Source organism: Simochromis diagramma, unplaced genomic scaffold, assembly GCF_900408965.1.
Source record: "Simochromis diagramma unplaced genomic scaffold, fSimDia1.1 OVJJ01000079.1, whole genome shotgun sequence".
Classification (NCBI taxonomy): Eukaryota; Metazoa; Chordata; class Actinopteri; order Cichliformes; family Cichlidae; genus Simochromis; species Simochromis diagramma.
In genome coordinates, this window is record NW_024387075.1 from 4,296,716 (window position 1) to 4,321,071 (window position 24,356).

Genomic DNA, 24,356 nt, shown 5'->3' on the forward strand with positions numbered 1-24,356 from the left:
TGTGAGTGCCAGCAGTGAGCAGCTCCTCATGTTGTGAAAAAGAAGTCCAGTTGTATAAAAGTCTGAGAAAACCCCAGTAAACACTTTCCTAATTAAATTATGGCTTCAGTTGTTGGCCTAAAGTTTCACTCATTACATGGATGCAAAACAGGGCATACTTTAGGGCAGGCCAACCTTATAAATGTCAAGTCGCTATCGTGCGAGTGTGGAGTGTCGCTCCAATTTTTTCACTCAGAATCACCAGATGTGACATCTGGTTTCAAACAGGATTTCACAAACTAATGTGTGACGTCACTTTGGCTGCGTCAGTCTTTTATATATGGTCTGTGGTTGTCTGCAAACACTTTTTTACTTTGTTTTATGTTTTGATCAACATGCTGAAGTGTTGAAAAAGACACAGTTATGTATGTGAGTTACCCAAGAAATAAAACTTTCATTTTTACTTACTGTATGGAAATTAGTTTCTTTATCTACAGGGAACCATCAGGAAATAAAAGTGTTTGAATATATACCATCATACTCTTTTGCTTTTCTCAAAGAAAGTTAATTTCACTGGGGCATTTAAGGGCATTTCAAGTCAGCTGTACAATTTCTGGACTAAAATGCAATCAAGAAGTCTTTCAAGAACCAGCGGAAGGATGATCGTAATCCAGCTGATTGTGTGTTTTACTTGATGTAAATCAGACAGGCAAATAACCCAAATCGTGCAAGGAGCCGGCAGAGCGCTGGCAAAACACCAGCAATGTGGATACCATATGTCTGCTGATGTGTTTCTGACTTAAAAAAGCAAATGTCAGTAAAGAGTCTACCACTAATTATTAAATAAAATAATTTATTTAGTTTTTTTTCTACACTAATTAAATGTTATTATACCACATACCTAAGAGTTTTTGACTGATACTAGTGCTGCAAAGTCCCGCCAGTAAATAAAGATGTGGAGGAAGATTAGAAGCAAGAAAACATGATTGCTTTTTAAGAGGAACCTGTCTTCTGGGAGGAAAATTTTTCTCATTTTATTGTAATTCAGCCCTGAGCTGAACAACTTCAGCTACACAGGAGACACACACACACACACACACACACACACACACACACACACACACACACACAATCATCTGAACAATAAGACAGCATTTGTGGCTTTTACTATCACACAAATTCTTGTTGTGTCATGTTCAGCAAGAGAACATAATGAACTTCATCCATGTGACCATAGAGGGCATCTCTATCATCCATCCATCCATTCGCTTCCGCTTCTCCTGGCATCTCTATCAATTACACTTTAATATTTAAACCAGAGTGAGTTTACATATGCGTGGGAATTCTGCTAAATAGGTAGATACTCATTGACCACTTCATTAGGTGCACCTATTCGACTACTTGTTAATGCCTTTAGGCATGCAGACATGGTCAGGACAGCCTGTTAAGCATCGGAACCATAAAAAAAGGCCCTTTAAGTCAGCGGTCTCCAACCTTTTTTGCACCACGGACCGGTTTATGCCCGACAATATTTTCACGGACCGGCCTTTAAGGTGTCGCGGATAAATACAACAAAATAAAACTAGTACCGGTACCGAAAAAAGAAGATTTATTCATAACACACGTGAAAAGACCAAGGAAAACCGAGAGAAAATAACGCTGAAAACCGATAAAAACCCTGAAAACCATACATTTCACACCTGAGCCTCAACTTTCGCGGCCCGGTACCAAACGACTCACCGACCGGTACCGGTCCGAAGCCCGGGGGTTGGGGACCGCTGTTTTATGTGACTTTGAACATGATAACTGGTGTCAGACAGGCTCGTCTGAGAAAGTGAGAAAAGTCTGTCAGCATTACAAGAGAGTAACGCTTCGCTTTTGAGATCTGACTTTTGTTTCAAAAGTTGCACTGCAGTTTACACACTCACTTAGGCACAGGGCTAAACAGCTTCTAGCTAATCTCTGAAAAAAGTGCTCTCTTTCTAAAACTACAAATCAAAATGAAGAACAGTTTGGAGCATATTATAATAAACGTGAAATAGTGATCTATGTTGTGATTATTTATTATTGTGATCGATGTGAATAATATCTCCATTTGGAAATTTCAGACAGAGAAAAGAGAGGTGGTGAGTAAGTATCTTTTGAAAGCCCTGGTCCAGATCTAATTTGGAGAAATACGACTGCAGCATTGTGATAATGCAGTGTCAAGGATCTAAGTGGTCTGAATGCAAATCATGCCCACCGTATCCACTTGTGGTCTAAATAATCTCTCTTTTATGAGCGCACATCTGTTACAGACACAGTGGAGAGCATAAATCACTGGCCTAATTTTGAACAAACTCAGACAGAGCAGGACTGCAGGACTGCTCCGTGATTTTAAAAAATGCACTCATGAGAGTGACACTTCTGTGGCGACAAAGGGACAAAAATGGAAGTTCAATATACATTTAGTACAAAATATAAAGGCGGGCTCCATTACTCGCAATACTCAAGTTTATATCCCTGCTATAAAAGGAAGTGCATCAGGCACAATTTTCCGTCCGATGGAATACGCTCCCACGAGAACGTCTGCAAATCAGGGAAATGCTGCATCCTTATTATGTGTGCAATGCAAATCTCTAAAAAATGTTACAACCAATATACATCTATATATTTTATATATGGCTGAGTCTCTTTATATCCACTCGTTGTGTATAAATGTGGAGCTGTGGTTTCAAAGTGTCTTCTAGGCTTCTAAGCACAATTAGCTTTCAAGTCTGAAAGGTCCTCCTTTTTAATGCTCTGCCAGGCCTTCACCGCAGCGGCTTTCAGCTGCTGTTTATTTGTGGGGCTTTCTGTGCAAAGTTTAGTCTTCAACAAGTGAAATGCAAATTTAGTTGGCTTAAGATCAGGTGGCTGACTTGGCCATTCAAGAATATTCCACTTGCTTTAATAAACAGCTGGTTTGCTTTGGCTGTATGTTTTCGGTCACCGTCCATCTGTATTATGAAACGCCGCCCAAACAATTTAACTGCATTTAGCTGGATTTGAGTGGACACCTCAGAATTCATTCGACTGCTTCTGTCCTGTGTCACATCATCAATAAACACAAGTGTCCCCGTGCCACAGGCAGCCATGCACGCCCAAGCCATCACACTGCCTCTACTATGTTTAACAGATGCCATCATTCTGGTACAGGTTGATCTTGGCTTCATCTGCCCAAACAATGTTTTTTCCAGAACTGTGCTGGCTTTTGTAGGTGTTTTTTATTTATTTATTTATCAATCAAAGTCCAATCTAGCCTTTCTATTCTTGAGGCTTATGAGTGGTTTGCACCTAGCATTGAACCCTCTGTATTTACTTTCATGTAGTCTTCTCTTTATGGTAGACTTTAATAATGCCTACTTCCTGGAGAGACTCCCTCACTTGGCTGGCTGTTGTGAAGGGGTTTCTCTTCACCATGGAAATGATTCCGCAATCATCCACCGCTGTTTTCTGCCGTGGACGTCCAGGTCTTTTTGCATTGCTGAGTTCACCAGTGCTTTCTTTCTCAGTATGTACCAAACTGTAGATTTTGGATGGCTTGTTTCACCTGCACGGAGAGCTTCTTTGACCACATGTTGCCCATTCAAAGCAAAATCTCCCAAATTTAAGCACCACACCTCAAATCAGTGCCAGGCCTTTTATCTACTTAACTGATAATAACATAGCTAAGGAATTGCCCACACCTGCCCATAAAATAACATTTGAGACAATTGTCCAATTACTTTTGGTCACCTTTAAAAGAGAGTGGCACATCTTAAGGAGCTAAAACCTTTAAACCCTGCATCCAATTTGAATACGAATGCCCTCAAATTAAAACTGAGAGTCTACACATTATGTCCATTTCCATTATATAACTATAATAGGAATGTGCTTCATAAACAGGTTAAAAACAAAACAAAACTTGTGTCACTGTCAAAATATATATGGACTGAACTTTAATGGAAAAAAAAAAATCTCACCAGGGCATGTTGCTGTTTAAATGACCCTTAAGTGAAGATGAAATTTCACAGTTTTGAAAATAACTTCTTGTTGCACTCAGCTCTGATGACAGCTGCCTGGTCACCTCGCCTGCTTATGCTTTTCAAACAATTTTAAATAGTTCGCTTATCCACTCACCAGGCCATCACAAGTACTTATAGCTGCGCTCCCTTTCACAATGGCATCATCCCACACTTCACCCAAGAAATGACAGTGGGAGGATCCAGCAGGTTTGATCCGTGCCCCCTTCAGGCCACCAAACCTCCTCTCAGTCATGAAGCCTGGAGCCAGCAGGTGAGGATTCAGAGTGAGGTTGAAGTGCAAGTTGTGGCCGCCGTGCCAAAACTGGTAGAAGATGCGATCTAGTCCTGCTGGTTCCACTGAGGCTTCCCTGCGCTGTAAACGGCGAGCATGGTGAGACAGGAAATTGGACAGGAAGTGACCCTTGGCATCCAGTCTCGTAGGGTGAACCACCTCGTACAAAGGGAAGTCATCCTGAAATCTTTCTGTAAAAGCGGTGGTGGGAAGAAGACTCGTTATTAAATCGCAGGAAACTGGATTGAAATTAAATAATCATGTGGCTGCAAAGCTGTAAACAAAACCGGGGAAACTCTAAACACACACATATGTGCTAATCTGTCACTTTATCTTTGAATATAACTGACATATATGCAGCACTTCTTAAAAATATATTCTTTGACGCTTCAACCTCATGTTTAATAGTTTGCATTGTTGCTGGAAGACTGAGTTTCACAAACCATCATTTGCTCTGACCTGGAATAGCTTTGTCCAATGCATGGAGAGCAGTGTGACAAAAAATATAAGGACTGCGCCTCAAGAAGCAGCATGAGCAGTTTTTCCATCTTATTTCTATCCATACAATTTCATTGTACCTAGCTAAATCTTGCTAAACAGTGTTTATTTCTTTTAGTTTGCAATACTCAGTAATCACTGTGTATGTTTAGTATCCACTGACAGTACACCCCCCACAGCTGCTATGCTTATCACCACATACAGTCACATGAAAAAGGGGTTTTTCACAGGACTCCATGCAGTCCTGTGAAAAACTAAGTACACCACATGATTCAGTAGCTTCTTTATAACATTGCTTCAGTTTATTAAGGTTTGCAGGCATTTATTGTGTTGAGGTCTGGACTTCACCACCTTAATTTTCTTTTCTTTTTCAGCTATTCTGTTTTAGATTTGCTGCTGTGCTTTGGATAATTATCCTGCTTCACGACGTAATTTGTGACATGCTTTAGCTGTTGCTCTCACTCTAAAATACTCAGAGGAGCTCATGGTTAACTCAATGAATGCAAGATGGCCACGACTTGTGGTTACACAACAAGCCCAAATCATCACCCCTTCACTACCGTGCTTCACAGTTGGTATGAAGTATTCATGCTGATATGATGAGCTTAGTTTTCGCCAAGTGTGCCGCTGTGCGTTAGGTCCAAATCTCCACTTTATCTTGTTTGTCCAAACAACATCGTTCCAGAAGTCTTGTGCCATGTGATGATGCACCTTTGCAGACCTAAGATGTGCTGTCTCCCGTCTCCTTGCAACCCTTTCAAAGACCTCATACTCGTTTTGTCTGTTTCTCACTGAACTGTCATAAACATGAACATTTAACACACTAATGGAGGCCTGTACAATCTGAGATGTGGCGCCTGCAAGGTCTGATTTTTGTGTGACTTTGTCAGGATGTCCACTCCTGGAGAGAATTTAGCAAACTGCTAAAACTTTTGTTTTTATAGAGGTATTCATGTTTGCTGATGATCAATTAATCAACTTCATTTGATTAGCATAGCTTGGCTGCTACTTGCCCTTTTAAATCCTATAGAAGCAGCAATACTTAGTTATTCACAGAGTGCACAGAGTCCCCTGAAACCTTCTTTCTCACGCGACGTGTGTTAAAATGCATGAGAAGAGTTTAAAAAGTTGAATATTAAAATGATTTTAATGGTATATTTGCACTAAAGCTAAGTCGCAAAAATCAATTACAACTTTTTTTCCAGTGATAAGAATTTTAATGATAACAACACTGTGAAATATTGATGTTTTTATCCATGTGATGGACACTGTACACATTAAATAATTATTATTACCACTGTCAAAAAAAAAAAAAAATCACAGCTACTATCTGTTTCAAATTCTTTCACTTATTCTGTGCACTCAAAGAACAAGGGTGCAAACCCTCACACTATCATCATTGGCTTTATCTCATTCAAGGGAAATGAAGGAGTGATTATACACAGCCTTGCTGACTCGAGCTCTTACCCTGTCTGCACTGCACAGGATTATCTGCACAAATATTTTCAAGCATACAGCACTTATAGATGATTTGGACAAATATTTGAAATGTCTGACTGAATGAGGAGTTTTCACCTTTCTATTGGCACTTTAATACCGTACGATTATTTTATCGACTTCTCACTTTACCACATGCCTGAGTATTCCAGCCATGCACTTCTTTGATTCGCACTTTTGCTTTTATTTATGAACTTCTGACCAGCAACAAATGCCAAATAGTCTTGGATTGATTTGAATTAGTGTAAAGACATGGCTGCCTAAAGCAATGGGCTTGACTGGTTTTCATTTATGTGTATTACTGATGGCAAGAGATTTCTGGAGAAAAAAAAAAACTTTCTTAAAAAATATCTTATCTTCTACTTAAGGTCAAAAGAAAATATAAATATCTTCTTGTAGCCTTAACAAAGCACAACAAAGGCATGGAAGGCATTCTTCATGAAAGCAGTGACTGCATATCCATTCCTACCTTTGTTAGGGAAGCAAAGAGATTTTTAGATTTTCTTGTGACCTTAAGAAGATATTCTTTAAGCAATTGAAACAAATATTTTCTGCAGCTCTTCACAAAGGTCTTTCTCATCTAGAATGAGCAAACCAGCAAATTACTCTCCTGAGGAATTGGACTGTGGATTCGTGGTGATCAGAAACCATCACATTCATCAGAAATAAGGTTTTTTTTCATTGGAGTGATTGTGATAAAACTAGGGATCCTTAAGAGTCTTCTAGGATTTGCTAAGACAAATGAACAACACTGATCAGGTTCAGTTAATTTACTTTTTATTCTTTAGTCTTACAAGTAGGTAAGAATAAAAAAAATGTCTTTAAACATTTTGTCAAGTGGAAGCCCTTTGCTTATCAAAGTGCTTTTCTACTTTGGGAAACAGTTAACACCTGAAACATTACTATCTGACAGGTCCCTCCCTCAGTGAGTCATCCTTGCCTAGAATGCCAAACAGTAGCTAGCACACAGTTGATTTGTACAGGATGAGACAGAGTGCACCCACACTTCTTGATCTGTTTGTTTGCCTAATCTCTGGAGAACCCGGGAAGTCTGAGTGGATGAAAGTGCATGAGGTGAAGGCAGGGGGTGCTTCCTACCAGACATGAGGGGTTTAATCCTCTGATGTGATGATATGCACTGGAACAGCCAATACACTTTCTGTTGAAACTGGGTGTATTAAGAGAATAACAATAATGCATCCTGTCTATTCCCCTAAGTGAAACTCTGTTTCCTGCCCTTGACTACTGAAGTCAGAGGTCAGTGTCAGTCACACAGCAGCAGCACTGCACTGTGATTCTGCGTTTTGATGAAGGGCACTACAACAAGGGCGGACCGGGCTTCAGCCTCTGATGATTCATTCAGAAACAGCTCTCTCTACCGCACTTGGTTATAAAAGTTTGAGCATAATTGCTATGGCTGTCCCCAAACGTTGTAAGCAAAAGTTCCAGCTGGCTTCTCATCAGGGAGGAGTGTGGCTGGATTCACTCACAGAGCAAATGCGCACAACAAAAGCAGGCAGTGTACGAGAGCGTTGTGGCATTCGATGTGTTTGAATCTGAAAATGTTTAAAATACTTTAGTTTTCAGGCTCACTAACCTGGTTCATGTGATAATCCCAATCCCAAAGTTTTGCAGTTTTCCAGGACCACCAGGACCGCGATGAAGAAGTGAATGGAAGACGCTCTTTGTCCGAAAGCGTGAAGCCCGCAGTGCAAACGGGTCATTTTGTCAGGACGGTAACTTATATTTTCGAAACATTTAACGCCTTTCTGACACCGCGTCGACTGTCAATTCAAATAGTTCAAATCCATCTGTGCTGGGTGCGTTTCTCGCTTTGTTGCGCCCGTGCACTTACGCTGTGACAGCAACAACAAACTTCTTCACTTCAGGCCTGAGCATTGTCTGCCTCCGCGGGGGGGCTTTTGCTGCATCTTTTTTTGTGTGTTTTGTTTTATGTCGGTGTAAATGTTTGCTTACAAGTTGCTGGTCCCCCTGTCCTCCATCAGCCTCCTCCCGACAGCCAGTGACAGCTTAAAACTTTGCTGTGAAAACTTTCGCAGAGCCACCCCCACAGATGGGTGGACTTAAGACAATGGGCTCAAGAGAGAGCTGGAGGGCTTAAAGGGGAATGCTACTCCAAGAGATCGGATACAGACATGCAGTCCAATTGGAAGTTCCTTGGGGTGATTCGGGTTCTCAGTGGGTCAGATGAGGACCAGACTGTTGCATTCACTTGGAGTAAGACAAATGACTACGCATCGGGGGTCGCGCTCTGTACGTTTTGACCGGAGGTTCAAAGCATAAAAAACAAGTGTTTCCCAGTGAGAACTGTGGGAAAAGCCCGAGTAAAGTCTTAAAAAACAAAAAACAAAACAGCGACTGACACCAGGAATCGGGAGATTCCTGATTTTAAAACACATCTGGAAAACCCAGATCTATATCAGTTATATCCCCAAATGTTTTACCACCTTAAGCTAAGCTGGAACAATTAAGAATTATGCCTATTTGGAGGTGGAACACGATGTAACCAAACTCTATGTTCGACCGTTATTATCCCTCTCCAAAGTAAGCGCTCCCTCTAGTGGAAGAAAAATGTCACACTATTGCTTGAGCTTACGAAAGTTCTACATGTTGGCCATCATTTTTGACCTATAGTATTCATTTAATATTACTTATAATGAAAGCATTTAAGAAGTACGTTGGCATTCTTAAAGGCACGCTCATCTTGGTTTATTGTGTTTGCAAAGACGGGGCGTGTTGGAGCGCGTGAACAGAAATCAACAGGTGTACCGGGTGAGAGAGGCAGGAAGAGGTCTACATCTTGATTGATGTATTCGTTTGAATTGTCTGGATTAAAAGTAATTTTCATCATTTATTTTCTTTTCCTATTTTGCGCATTTACGCACGATTCCTGTGACAAATACATTCCTTCATGGCGGATAAACTATAACAAGAAATTTAACCTGTTCTTCCTTAAAAGCTGCCGGGACCGTAATCCTTTCTGTCACGTCTCACTCGACCAATCGTGGCTCAGCAGAGGAGCGACACACCTGTATAAAAGCAGGTTTCTGGCCAGCTGTCATTCAGAAAGGTGTTATGACTACGAAATTGCATCTAATGGAGATGAAAGGCTAAGGCTTTTTTCATGGCGTGCCTCGTAGAAGAAAATGTTGTGAGTCAAGCTTTATAAATTTAATGATGGAGGAAATGTTTAACCACAGCGGAGCGCTCAACCGAAGTTCAGTGCTCGAAGACATCGACGTGAGCGCGGATGGCACCCCCATCCTGAGGATACTCATATCGGTTGTGTACTCTGTAGTTTGCGCAGTGGGTTTAGTGGGCAACCTCCTCGTCTTTTTTCTAATGAGGTTACGACAAGGTCGAAAGAGGTCCACTATTAATGTTTTCATTATCAACTTGGCAGTGACGGACTTCCAGTTTGTTCTCACCCTGCCCTTCTGGGCCGTGGACACCGCGCTGGACTTCAGCTGGCCTTTTGGATATGCAATGTGCAAAATCATCCTGTCCGTCACCGTGATGAACATGTACGCCAGCGTGTTTTTCCTCACCGCCATGAGCGTGACCCGCTACCTGGCCGTCGCCTCGGCTCTAAAGAAAAAAGCGCACAGAAGGTCACGGTGTGTGAAGTGGGTGTGCGCGGTGCTGTGGGTGGCGGCGACTGTTGCCACAGCTCCAACAGCTGTCTTCTCTACTGTGACTGTGGTGGCTGGCGAAAAACTCTGTCTCCTCAAGTTTCCCGAAGGACACGATTGGCTCGCCCTCTATCACATCCAGAAAATCTTGATCGCTTTCATTATCCCCATGCTCATTGTCTCCGTTAACTACCTGATGCTGCTGCGCTTCGTCAGACTGAGGAGCATGGACAGCAGCAACCCTAAACGGAGATCCAGAGTCACCAAATCTGTCGCTATAGTAGTTTTGTCTTTCTTCTGCTGCTGGATGCCAAATCATGCCATTACCTTCTGGGGCGTGTTGGTCAAATTTAACGCAGCAAACTGGGACACGTCGTATTACATGGTACACACCTACGTGTTCCCGGTCACCGTGTGCTTGGCGCACGCAAACAGCTGCTTAAACCCGGTGCTTTACTGCCTGATGAGGCCGGAGATCAGGAAATTGCTGAGCGGATTGTTTTGGAAAGCCTCCACTCCGTCATCCACGAAAGGTTGCGCCACGCGCTCCATGACACAGGCAGAAACCCAGGGAGGTACGCCTCTCCAGATTATAGACAATGCGGAGTACACGCTGTCCATCATAGACCGTAAGGGTTTATCAGCCTCTAAAGTCCTCCCGTATACTCGTTAACTGTAGCCTCGTGAAAAACAAGACGACGCTTTGTGGTCCACCTGTAGATGTCTTCATTACGCGTGCGTAAAACGCTTTCGCATCGGTCCCAGTCTAAGTGTTTGGATGGGTTGCATCGCAGATTCACACCGTGTGCGCTTTTTTTTTTTTGCACCGCGACGCAGAAAGGCGCAGAGTGTTGTTTGTTTCATTGTGACAACTAAACTTTGAATTTCTCCCAGTTTTGCTCTCCAGCTCGCGTTTCTCCTTGTCGTGAGTGTTAAAGACAAACAAGAAATAACCGGGACGAGAGGGAGACACGGGACAGCAGAGAGAACGTCCTCGAGTGGAAATCCAGCTGGGGACATTAGGATGGAGGTCTGGGGGATTTTGATTGTATTTTTAATTTTCAGTGGTTTTACTCGTGTTTGCTACCATGATTTAATTTAAAAAGTGCCATGTTCATCAGTCCTGAGGCACCTCTTAAAGGACTGACGTGTACTGTATAGTGAGCCTGCAGTCTGTGAAAATAAAATAAACCATGTTCTAAAAGTGTATGCGCAGAGGAGAGTCTATTATTTGTTTTCTCACTTAAACTGACATCAACTAAAACTGTGTTTTAACACTGAATTTTTCTTTCAGTCAGCAAAAAGTGTGTAACCAGTTTGCTGTCCTGTGCTTACGGTTTTCTAAAGGTGGATTCTTTTCTTTTATCGTCCCAATAATAAATGAATTGATCCTTTGCCTTCAATTCGATTCAATCAGGAAACGGCTACAATAAAATAAAGAAGTCATGTTAAATGCATTATATAGTGTCAGCACCTCCAAGACGCTTTTCATCACATTCAGTCCTTTCTGTTGAATTCCTATCCTGGCACATGTCAAAAAACAAAAAAAAAAACAAAAAACCCTGGGCTCTCACAGGTATCCCAGGAGGAGAAGCTGACAATGGCTGCAGAGGTTCCAGCAGTCGCTTTGGCAGCCGTAGTGACGCAGATCTTCGTCAGACGATTCAGCTCGCAAAATGAATTCATACAGTCCAAAATCACAAACCGGGGGTTAGATTCTAAGTGCCATCTTCTTTACCAGGACAGCAATATTTAATGAAGCGCTGATATAACAATGAATTATTAATTCACTTTTTTTTCTGGGAGGAAACATTTCAGCAAACTGACGCGTGCTCATTTGCATTTGGGATTTGAGTAAACTGTTCAAACTAAGCATGCATTTTGCAGTTTTTCTTTGATGATTCCTGCAATAAAGGTTTATTTTTGCTTTGTTGTGGTCACAGGCAAAAAGGAAGAAACCCCAATTAATACATTTTGTACTTGACTGAATAAAACGAGCACCTATTTCCCCATTTTCACAAAAAACAAGTTGCTTAATTTTTGTGAAAATGCTCAGACTTTCATATTTCATGTCTACTAATCCACATTTGCAATGGGATGTGGTAATATATGTTAATGTAACCGCACTTATATTGTATGGTAATATATTCTGCTGCTTGCCTTGGGCTGTGTTTGTGTGGCTGCTTTCTTTTAGCTACCTCTGTCTTTTTTTATTTTTTCTTTATCAAATATTGCGGCTTTTCCTCTTCGGGGATCAATATGCTTTCACGGCAGCACTCTTGATGCCAGATTGTGCCCATGTGTCCGCTGGTTGAATCCAATCTGTTATCACAAAATACCTAATATGATGTAAACACTCTAAAGTTAATTTAGTTAGTTATGTTTTTAAGTCGATATGAAGCATTTGAAATGATTCTTCTTTGTTTATAGATTCAAATTTATTTTGATTTATTGACAGCACCTATGGCAGAAACCTGTAGAATTTAAATTGCTCTGACCAGCAGGTGGCTATGTAGTCAGTGCTGTTTAATAAAATGCAAATTTCTTACTTTATTCTATTCATTTCAGTTATTGGTTGGCCTGCTGTTTTTTTAGTTGATATTTTGTGTAATTTACTGACTGCTAGTACTGGCTTCGATCCCCTTTTGCCTTCAGAACTGCTTTAATTCTCCGTGGCACAGCTTTAATATTCCTCAGAGATTTTGGTTCATATTGACATGGTAGCATCACACAGTTACTGCACATTTGCAAACCCATGATGTGAATTTCTCATCATGGCTTAATGTGTTATCCTGCTGAAAGCAGCCATCAGAACATGGTTACAAAGCATGCCAGAAGAGCGCAGTCCCGGGAAAAGCAAAGATACTGCGTGGGATCCTCAAGATCCCAGGAGGACTGATTGCATATAAGGAAATATGGAATCCGATAAGTCACACACTTTAATGAATGTAGAACACAGAGTTAGTCAGAGTACTGCTTTAGGCTGATAAAAGAAATAGGTCATTATTTTTGGGAGATATTTCTATCTTCTTGATTTTCTGGCAAAGACGAGAAGAGTAAATATGAAGCTAGCAGCAGGTTATCTTTGAATGAAAAATATAGTTGTTGGGCTCCCTTTAACCCCCAGTATATGTGACTTTCAGTATTTCCCCTGACGCACAGAAGCATAACCAGGTCTCCTGAGTTTGTGATGATTAATCAACTTCGAGCAAAAGAATTCAGCCAGGCTGGTCAGGCGTCTCTGATGTGAATATTTACCTAACCAAACTTCAATTGTGTTTTCTCACTGTTAGTCAGAGAAACAGCGAAATATATTCACATGGGCTTTAGGACCTGTCCTACTTGATATTATGCATTAGTGATGAACATTTAAAGGAACTGGACTGAATCAAGCAGGAATACAGTAAACATGGGCTGCTGGAGTTTGTGCGCGTCTGGTAAAATTGAGGTTATGCTACTGTCTTTAGTTAATAGTGTGGTCCTCCAATTTAAGAGCATGATTCGTTGTTTTCACTTGTGGATGTTATAATGATCCCTTGTTCTTGAATACTCGAGTTGTCCCTGTCCAGTGTTAAAACTGAATTTTGTGTCATAAGTTATTTCCTTCGGGTTTGGGTATGCACTGCATAAGTGCAATTTCTTGAGGAGCAATCCCCCAGTTTTAGTCATAACAGTCCTCTAATTCTATTCTCTCAAACTGTTAGGGTCCCTGGGTCGTTGACCCAGTGTTTTGTGTTTTTGGTTCTTTGATTTTGTTATTTCATTATATTCTAGCTTTGCTTTATGGGTTTTAGGATCATTCTTAGTTTAGGTTCTCTGGGTGGGGTTTGGTTAGAGTTTTAGTGTTCTGGTTTTCTGTCTGTGTTCCATAGTTGCTGTCTCCCCTGTCTGCTGTATCCCCACATCCAGTCAGTGTCTGTGTCTGCCCTGGTCCCACGTCTCTGTTCCCTTTGTTATAGTGCCTGTCTGTGAGTCTGTGTTATGTTTCCTGTTTTACTTTGAAAGTCCATGTCTGATGTTAATGTATCTGGTTTTGCTTCCCCTTGTCTCGTTAGACCTGATTTGCCCCAGCTGTGTTTCCCTCCTGTTACCCATTCCCTGATTGCTCCCTCTGTGTATTTAAGCCGCGTGTTTCTTTGTGTCTGTGTCGTGATCTACTCTCATTTATGCTGTGTGTTCCGTTTGCCTGGTCATGTAAGTTTATTTGGATTTTGGATTTTGGATTTCTGTTACATCTTGCCACTTTTTTGCCATCAAGCAATAACAGCTGAGTTTTGAGCCACTTTCCGCCTCCGAGTGTCTGCACTTTGGGTCCTTCTACTTCCACTCCTACCTGCACACAGCCTTAACCTGACACAAACTGCTCTTTATTCCTGAATTCATCACGAGTACTGTACTGCTCAAAAGTCATGATTCACCCTAGATTTCTTTATATTTTGGGAGAATGGGAGCTGGTGCAGTCGTCTATTAAAATGTGCAAACACCAAAACAAAGATTGTACAGTTCTTTTTTTGATCATTTTATTTTAAATTTCCAAAATATAACACAGAACCCCCCCCCCCCCCCCCCCCCCCCAAAACAAAAGTCTCATTTCTCAAGTCACCAACTCCAAGTATTATAATATCGGACCATAGCCCCTTAACAATATCACTAAATCTTTCACTTCCAAAACAGGTTTTCGCTTGGCGACTTAAAGCTAACCTTCTTAAGGATGACATTTTTGTTAAGAATATAACCTGTAAATTGAAGAATTACATAGAACTAAATGATAATGGTGAGGTAACTTTATGGGAAGCACTGAAGACTGTTTTGAGGGGCGAAATAATCTCTCATACTTCAGCTCTTAAAAAAGAAAGAGAGAAACGTCTATCGGAAATCAACAGTGTTCTTGGCCTGGAAAGAACGTATCAAGTTTCTAAATCTCCTGTGGATTATAAAGAGATAGTGAAATTAAAATATGAATATAATGATATAACGAGTGGCCTAGTCAGTAATTTACTTTGGAAACTGCGACAAAAGCATTTCGAGTTTGGGGATAAACCTGGTATGTTGTTATCACGACAGTTGAAGGGTGTTCAAGCTACAAGAGCAACACATAGCATTAAATCCAAAGCAGGAACTCTGTTAACTAACCCAATTGATATAAACCGTCGCTTTAGTGAGGTCTATAGTGAGTTATATTCTTTTAAGCATAATGTGTTACAATCTGATCTTAATGGCTTCTTCGACTCTCTCCCATTGCCTAAATTGAAGAACTCATTCCGGGATTATCTTGATTCCGAGTTTACTCTTCAGGAGGTTATCCAGGCTATACAATCATTCCCTAATGGCAAAACGGCGGGGCCTGATGGTTTCTGTCCAGAGTTCTATAAGACATTTTGCGACATTCTTGCACCACTTGTGCTTAGGATGCTGTGCTACTCAAAAGAAGAAGGAAAATTGCCTTAAAACTTTATGTCAAGCCAATATTACTCTCATTTTGAAAAAGGGAAAAGATAAGACTGACCCTACTAATTTTAGGCAGATAGCACTTCAAAATTTTGATCGTAAGATAGTTACAAAAATCCTGGCTACTAGATTGAACAAACATTTGGCATCCATTATTCATCCTGATCAGACGGGGTTTATCCCTGGTAGACTTTCCTTTTTTAATGTTAGACGATTACTCAATACCATCTATTCTGACAAAAAAAATTCTAAGGGAGCCTCTGTTTTGGCCTTGGATGCACATAAAGCTTTTGACCAGGTCGAGTGGCCTTACATGTTTGAGTGACTGCGCAGATTTGGGTTTGGTGAATCTTTCATTTCTTGGGTGAAATTGATTTACACAGAACCAATGTGCTCTGTTTTGACAAATAACAACCAATCTGCCCCATTCCTTCTGCAGCGCTCGGTGCAGCAGGGCTGTCCACTATCCCCAGCCCCATCGTTTTGGAGCCTCTTGCTGTGGCTATAAGAGTGCATCCAGACACCAAGGGGCTCCAGGTTGGAGGTGTTGAATCACTAATTAGCTTGTATGCTGATGATGTAATACTGTACTTGCAGGATGCTGAACAATCTGTTCCTCTGCTCCTCAGCCTGATTGCAGCTTTTGGTAAATTATCAGGATATATCATTAATTGGTCAAAAATTGCGTTTATGCCTCTCTCCAACAATAGCTCGCCAGAATTTCTGCAGCAAGTTCCATTCAAAGTAGTCAGGAATCATCTAAACTATCTCGGCTTGATTAAACCTAGAGATCCTAAATTAATATTTAAATTGAATTTCAATGAGTATCTGTCAGGTCTAAAGCAAAGCATTGAATACTGGAAAACACTCTCTTCCTAAATTTTTATATTTATGTCAAAATCTCCCCATTTACCTTACAGCAGCCTTTTTCAAACAATTGGACTCAATCCTTCAGTCCTATATTTGGAATGGTAAAAGGGCTAGAATCTCTAAAGTGCATTTGCAGAAAAACAAGAGAGAAGGAGGGCTGGGTCTGCCAGTTTTTAAACATTACTACTGGGCTGCTGATATCAGAGCATTAGTGTTCTGGCAACAGGACTCCCCGGATAATCAGGCATCGACGTCCCCATTGTGGGTCAGAAGCTGAATTAGTGAAAAATTCCTCTCTGTCGGCTATGTTATTTACTAAGCTTGGAAAATTAGACACTTATAAAGGTCTGGGTTTTGTATTAAAACAAACCATCAGAATCTTGAGTCAGATTAGAAGATTTTTGGCATTGCCAGACACATCTGTACCTACGCCAATATGTTTTAATCATGATTTTATGCCTCCTTGGCAAGACAAGACTTATGACTGGAGAGACAAGGGTTTAGTGTCTATTAAAGATATGTATATTGATAACAAATTCTCGTCATTTGGTCAGCTAAAAGAGAAATATAATCTGCCACATTCACACTTTTATAGATATTTGCAGGTCAGGCATTACATTCAAACTAAGTTTAAAGACTTTGCAACTTTACATTCGGAGCACAGGATCTATGAAATACTCAAGAGCCAACCTGATTCCAGACATCTTATCACAAAAATTGTACAATTATTTGGCGACTCTATTGTAGTGCATACCGTTGAGATTAGGCAGGCTTGGGAGAAAGAATCGGGAATGAGGGTGCCCGAATCTATGTGGAGTAAGTGTCTGTCCAAAATCCATTCCTGCTCTATAAACAGTAGACATCAATTAATTCAATATAAAATCCTCCACCGGTTACACTATTCTAAGGTCAGACTGCACAAGTTTTATCCTTCTATTTTCCCAATGTGTGACAGGTGTAGACGAGCAGAAGGTACGTTGTTTCATGCCTTTTGGTCTTGTCCCTCATTAAGAGGCTTTTGGTTTAAAATATTTGACTGGTATTCCAAGGCATATATGAAACCTTTACAGCCTGAACCTGAACTTGTAATTTTTGGATGTTCTCCGACGTCAGAGCTACTTCCGGTTAAATTGCAGGGGCCACTGGAACTAGGCCTGATTGTTGCCAAGAGAATAATACTGAGGGAATGGAAGTCGCAAAAGCCAGACTGGGCTAAACTAGATTTGTAAACTTTCATTAATTTCAGGTTTTTGTGTATGTGTATGTATGTATATATGTATATATATGTATATGGGTATGTATATGTATGTGTGTGTATATATATATATATATATATATATTAGGGGTGCAACGATATTCGTATCGATATTGAACCGTTCGATACAGTGCTTTCGGTTCGGTACGCATATGTATCGAACAATACAACATTTGTAATTTATTTTATCAATTTTCCTTCTGACGATGCTGTCTGTGTTGAGCGCTCAGTGAATCTGTGTTCGACTACTCCGCCTAGGCTGCACTGTCGAGCGCAGATCCACTGAGCGCTCAACACAGACAGCATAGTCAGAAGGAAGAGCGCAGGGCAAGCTAGCGAGACAGAAGTTAAGCTCTACTTGCAACAGGCAAATTGAACCTCATTCAGATCTGGCGTTTGGAATTATTTTGGTTTTCATGTGACGTATGACCCTGAAGGTAAGCGAGTCATGGACTAAAGTAAAACAGTATGTTGGATGTGCCATGCAATGCTCAATTACATTGGTGTGAACTAGTGTGTTAGCGCAGTTAGCTCGTTAACGTGTTTGCCGTCTAGCCCCATGCACGGAGCGATCGGCGGTAGCTCGTTAACGGAGATTTGCCGTGTTGTGGCGTTAAGGTCATTTCAACGAGATTAACCTGAAAGCACTAGTGGGAACACAATGAATATGACTGCACATTTACGCCGACATCATCCTAGTGCAAAGACAAAAACAACAAGCATGCTACTAACTTTAGCCGAGTCATTTAGACAGCTGTTAGCACATGATTCTCCTTATGCTGCTGAGAATATAGCCCAGAAGAAGCGTATAGTATAGCTTTTATTTTGGAAAGAGCCATTTCTCTGTAATAAACTCTCTTTTCCAAAGATGAGTGATTCCTCAATCAGATACAGGGCTTGCAATATCGCTAGCCCGACGTCCCGGAGCTAGCGATTTTTTCAGTCGGGCTACCAAAATCTATCTCTTCCCTGCCCGTCGGGCTATTGTAGGAAAAATATATGTCAGTGCTTTTGCATTCTTTCAGAAATGTAGCTGGGTAATTATGTCATTGGCATCGGTGAGCCACTGTCAATATGTGACATATTGAAGTCGCGTTTGAATTTGCGCTTGTTTTTTTGCTTTCACTTTGCAATCGTGCGAACTGTGTATAGAGAGCGACAGCACTGATCTGTGAGTGATGATAATTTGTGCACCAATTCCTCTGACATCGTCTTATTAATCGTTAGCTTACTATGCAAACATGACAAGTGAAATCTCCTGCAGCTTAAACATGTGAGAGGTTGATCGCGCAGAGAATCGCTGAGCTTATGTGAGTGAGCGTGTAAAAGCATTTCAGTTCTGCTGAGCCAAATAAGACAGGTCAGGGTGAAGAAGTGACAGCCAAAGAAAAGCTTACCACAAAACGGAGAAGTTATGACAAATCAGACTATAAGGCAAAAAGAAAGTGCCTTTATGGTTTCATGGACAAAATAATCTGTGGCTGCAATATGACGAGCTAAATAACCAGGGCTGCACATAAGTGGTCCGCAGTTGCGCATTCGCTGTCAAAATAAAAAACAACACGCACAAGGGTTAGGGTTAAATTTAACAACTGTACGCTTGAGTTAAAAATATATATTTATAAATATTTAATAAATGACAAATTAAAAAGGCAATGAAGCATTTTGTGTGTATCGAAAAAATATCGAACCGAACCGACCGTGGAATTTTGTGTAGCGTTGCAACCCCTAATAAGATAATAATATATAGTATATATATATATATATAGTATATGGTAAATACATACAGTGTAAATAGTATATAGATATATATATATATATATATAACAATGTCGATAATATATTATATATTTATACACGTGTATAGTATATATATCTATATCTATAATAATATATATAATATATACAGTGTATATATATATATATATGATATTATATATACCTGTGTTATATATATAATATATTATATACTATACTGTATAATTATTATATATATTATACACTGTATATATAACATATATATATATGTATTATACACGTATGTAGTATATATATATATATATATATATATATATATATACATACAGTGTATTACATACAGTGTTGTATAACATACGTGTATATATCTACAGTGTAGTATATACACTGTATGTATATACACTGTATGTATATAACTGGTATATATATATATATATATATATATATATATTATATATATGGATGTGTGTGTGTGTGTGTGTGTGTGTGTATATATATATATATATATGTGTGTGTGTGTGTGTGTGTGTGTATATATATATATATATATATATATATATATATACAGTTCTAAAAATCTTGAAAATCAATATTTGGTATCTTCACCTTTATTCTTCAATACAGCCTGAAGTATTTTCTTTAAGTAGTCTTCAGGAATCTCCAGGCTTCATGAAGGATATTCAAAGCTCTTCTTTAGATGTTGGCTGCCTTTTGTTCTGTTCTCTGTCAAGATGATCCCACACCACTTAAGTATTGTTGAGGTCCGGGCTCTGGAGAGGCGAGACTTTTTTTCCCCTGTTCCTTTCTTAATGATGGCTTTTTGACAGCCGTCTACTCTTCACTGAGACCATGAGGCCTCAGTGAAGAGTAGATGGATCAACTGAGAGTCAAATGTCTCTCTCAGGCCCTGTGTCGGGTCTTTGCTGCATTTCTTTTTTTAATTCTTACTGTCAGATACTCTTCACCTGTGGTAGATATTGTTTAGGCCTGTCACTTCTTCTTTTCACCTCCACTTGTCCAGTTTCCTCAATATATAGGGACACGCTGCACAACATGCTGAGATATTCCAGGTTTTGAGCTAATAGTTCTTTGGAAATCACCTTGTTGATGCAAAAATAAAAATGATGGGTTATCTTTGGCATGTTTCTGCTGATTCAGCTAAAGAAACAGGAACAAATGATATGTTTTTGTGACAGGCTGCTAGTAACAAAGTGCATAAAGATACAATTTTAAAATGGGTTCACATAACAGAGAGTTGTCTGCTATGTGTAGACACAACACTGGTTGTGTTGGCTGCATTTTTAATGCTTGAATGATTCACCATTCAGCATCACAAATAAAAGCTCTGAAAGCCTTTCAAAAAACTATTGCTTAAGAGCACTTAAAAAAAAGAATGAAAGTCTGACTCATTGAAGGTAAAATATAAAGAAACAAGGGGCGACTAAAGACTTTGCACAGTACTAATGAACTTAATGAACTTGTCTTTCTTATTAATCTATAACCGTTACATCTTATTCATAGTGATAGGTTAAAAAAATGTCCATTGCTACTTTAGGTAACAGAAGTAAAAAGGGTCATAGTAAAACTATTTAATTCTTAAAATATGTACACACACACGCACACATTTAGTATACACATTCAGTAATGCACATACACTCTTATATTGTACATATATTTATTCATATAACTCTCAGATTTAGCCATTCTTATAATTTGCTTGTTCTTATGTTATTGTATTTTTGCACAACTCTGTTGCTTGTGAAGCTCGCACACAAGAATTTCACTGGCATGTACTGTACCAGTGTACCTGCACATGTGATGTGACAATAAAAGTGATTTGATTTGAGCTGGTAAAGGCTTTCCTTGCTTTCCTTGTGTCAGGATCATATTCCTTCCACTGTGATGCTCAGAAAAAAGATTTAATATGTCTATTGATGCCCTGCCATCTACTTCCTGGCTTTTGCCCTTTGACAACTGTGATAGACTCCAGTGCTCCCGCAGCACTGAATCGGATGAACAGAAGAAAATGAGCAGATGGATGTCTATTTACTTTTTTCTCTCTGTTATTCGTCAATCCCAGCTTCTGTTCTTCCTTTCTGTATGTGAAGAATTGGAATCTCACAAATGGTGACTCATGCTTGTTGAGGCCTGTTTCTATGCAGCTGAAAGCGCTCAGATACTTGTGAAAAAGACACTCATAGACCTATATCGTTTTATTTGTAGGCATATTACAGGTCTTCACACTTCTTCAAAGAGAAAAAAACTCCAGACATTGTGCAATCACTGGACTCATGTTTACGGCTTCTGATTATCATTTACTTACATTTCTGTTAAGAATTGCTTCAAATGTAAAAAAAAAAAAAATCCCATTAATATTATAAGCACACCCTTTGCTCTGATGCAGTGCATGTTAAAAGGCACGCAGCTGTCTCGTATTGTAACAGGTTCAGTGAAACAAATCCGATGTACTGAACTGAAAAAAAATAATGCCATGAACCACGCTGAAAACTGTCAGAAAACCATTATAGTACTGAAAGGATATAAAAAAAGCTAACTGACTATTTACAAAATTCAAGTTAATTTTATACAAAGTAAAAAGTGCATCAAATGTTTTAAAAATCACCCTGCATGATTCCCAGGATGTTAATCTTAAAATGAACGAACTCTTAAGAGATGATGCATTTAGAGGATTCTTCTCCAAAGATTAAGAAAAGTCTCTAAAAGTTAAACATCACGAATCTTCTTCGTTCTCTGGTGACTTTAGTTCAGTTTTCTGTCGTCATAAATTATTATGCAAATTGACTGAATACATGGCAGATAAAAATTTCTTAAACTTGGAATTTTTAATATACAGTATAAGAGCTTTACATTTTGTTGTAGCTTTTGGGTGGGAAAACACCCTTGAGGTTTTTTTTTCATGTACTTTACCATAGGAGTTAAATAAATAGCCTACACATCAGGAAAAGACAAAAGAATGACTGGCTAACATTTGCCTCAAATGCAAATAGTGGCCTGAAAATCTTGAAACAGATCGACTGAAAGTGGCTCTATTCTTCTGTAGAAAAATGGACAGAAAAACCACCAGAGCTCCGGCCAGAAACCGACGCAATTAGAGCTCCAAGATCTCTGAAGAGATGACATCCAGGCCAGTGGAAGACATAGACAAAGAAGGCCCTAATGTCGCAACAGTGCAGGAATGCTAAGTGAGTGTGACAGTGCTGATTGTTGGGGGTCAGGGGTTGTGGCGCAGGAAAGATCCAGTGCACTGAAAAAGCCTTTCTTCAGCAATAATGATCGTGTGGAGCTGTGTACGCGGTGCCACTGCAGCGGTGGGAGCAGGTGGGGTGAGGCGGATTGGTCCCTGAGTGTCGGGTCCCCTGTGGAAAGGGTGTCTGCTGGGGGCCCTCAGCCTGCGTTATCGCTCTTCTGCCACTTTGCCGTTGACCTCCTGCTCATCCTCTTCTTTTCTCTTTTGCCTTTGGAAAAATCCAAGCTGGGTGGGAGAGCAGAGATAAGTTAGATAAGAAGTAATGCTTCAAACACAAATGTGCTACAAATATTGCGGGCACTGTGCAGCACACAGATTGCATCACTTCCTTGTGACTGCAAATGTAAAATTTATGCAAACTTAAGAAAAAGCTAAGAAGTTTCAGAGTGTGCGGCTGTGCTTGCAGATCTGTGAGGCCACAATTTTAATGCTGACATACTGACGTAGTCACCATGTAAAATGCTGACTATGTTCCTAATCTCAAAATAGCATGTTACCCATGTGGCACCAAACTGTAGATGTAAAGTCAGTAGACGAGGTCATTAGTCATCACCCCCTAAGGATAAAAGTATTGAGCAGCTTTCAAGATAAATATCATAAAGTGATTCACAACAAGAATGTAGAGAGCTCTGGAGTCTGTGGACCACAAAAACTCTGTTTCCTTTAGTTCTCAGTCTTGCATAAAACCAGCAGGTTGTGATCATGTGACCTCAGGAACGCAGAATATATGGACACAAAACTTCACTATTGAGATGATGAGATGAGATGAGATAGCCTTTATTTGTCAGTTGCAGGTCTTTTGCCCACAACCGAGATGACAGACCTTGCCGACCGTACATACAATACACAAACATCACATTGGGTGGTGGTGTATGGTGCTTGCCCATGCAGAGCTCTAAAGGTCAACATCAGAATCTTAAAGTGACATTAATGGGGATCCAGTGCAACCGAATTACCAACCGTGTGACACATGAGCACTTGGTAGACTTTAGTCAGAAGCCTCGCAGCAGCATTCTGAACAACCTGCAGACGTTCCAAAGGAGGTTTTGTTAAGACAAGTGAACAAGGTGAATGCGATAATCCAGACGTGAAGGTCCCAATAACAATTTCCAATTCAAAGTGTGACACGATGGAACTCAACTTGGAAATATTTCTTAAGTGACAACAGCAAGAGCGAAACGGTGATTAAACGCGAGCATCCAAAGTGAAGGCTGAGTCACAAGTTACACTTTCAAGGTAGAAAATGTAGCAAAGGTACCTGGGGTTTCCATTACCGTAGGCACAAATCTGTCAGGGGTACACACTTCTGTTTTCTCTTCGTTAAATTGGAGAAAAATGTCAGCCATCCAAGTTTTAATAGATTCTAGATGCAAGATGTGCAGGTTAGAAACATCTCGGGGCTTAAAAGATATACGACTGAAAATCGTCTGCACGGCAATGATAAGAAATGTCTTTAAAAGTGCTGAAAACGTGCTGAAGAAGGAGCAGATACAACAGAAACAGTACAGGCCCACCAGTGTGCTACACAGTAAGCAAGAGAAGTGGAAGATGACCTGAAATTAGAAGCAGCCACAGATAAGGATCTTTCAGACAGATTTGAAGAGACCACTCCAAAGCAGACCTCGATACACCCACACAGTGTCTCAGCCTGTCAATCTCAAAGCAATGATCAACAGTATTAAAGCCAAAGATCAAGTCAAGTCCAGAAGATTATCCTGTGTCACTTCACATCAAGATGTCTCTGGAGACTCCCAGAAGAGCTGTTTGTGTGGAATGAGCTCTGGAAAAGCCAGAATGGAAATGATCAAGGCTG

At 40.1% G+C, this 24,356-nt stretch overlaps 3 protein-coding genes across 4 annotated transcripts in view; 1 reads left to right on the top strand and 2 right to left on the bottom strand.

The window, feature by feature from the left end:
- The window catches only part of LOC120742252 (A disintegrin and metalloproteinase with thrombospondin motifs 7), a 78,599-nt gene extending 69,735 nt beyond the window's left edge, over nucleotides 1-8,864 (bottom strand). The window contains exons 1-2 of one of the 2 annotated variants that reach the window (XM_040045442.1): nucleotides 7,889-8,862; nucleotides 4,120-4,487 (exon numbers count right to left, since the gene is read on the bottom strand). In XM_040045442.1, coding sequence (XP_039901376.1) covers nucleotides 4,120-4,487; nucleotides 7,889-8,015 — 495 coding nt within the window. In that variant the 5' untranslated portion in view covers nucleotides 8,016-8,862. Of the gene's footprint in view, nucleotides 1-4,119; nucleotides 4,488-7,888 lie in introns of both variants that reach the window. The other variant, XM_040045443.1, reaches the window with a different exon arrangement.
- A 529-nt stretch (nucleotides 8,865-9,393) lies between these two features.
- rxfp3.3a2 (relaxin family peptide receptor 3.3a2) lies at nucleotides 9,394-12,203 on the top strand. The gene has a single exon (XM_040045444.1). It carries the CDS (start codon nucleotides 9,487-9,489, stop codon nucleotides 10,615-10,617), a length of 1,131 nt encoding a protein of 376 aa, XP_039901378.1. The 5' UTR covers nucleotides 9,394-9,486; the 3' UTR covers nucleotides 10,618-12,203.
- Nucleotides 12,204-22,191: 9,988 nt separating this feature from the next.
- The window catches only part of LOC120742292 (integrin alpha-11-like), a 51,498-nt gene continuing 49,333 nt past the window's right edge, over nucleotides 22,192-24,356 (bottom strand). The window contains 1 exon segment of the mRNA XM_040045540.1: nucleotides 22,192-22,768. Coding sequence (XP_039901474.1) covers nucleotides 22,691-22,768 — 78 coding nt within the window. The 3' untranslated portion in view covers nucleotides 22,192-22,690.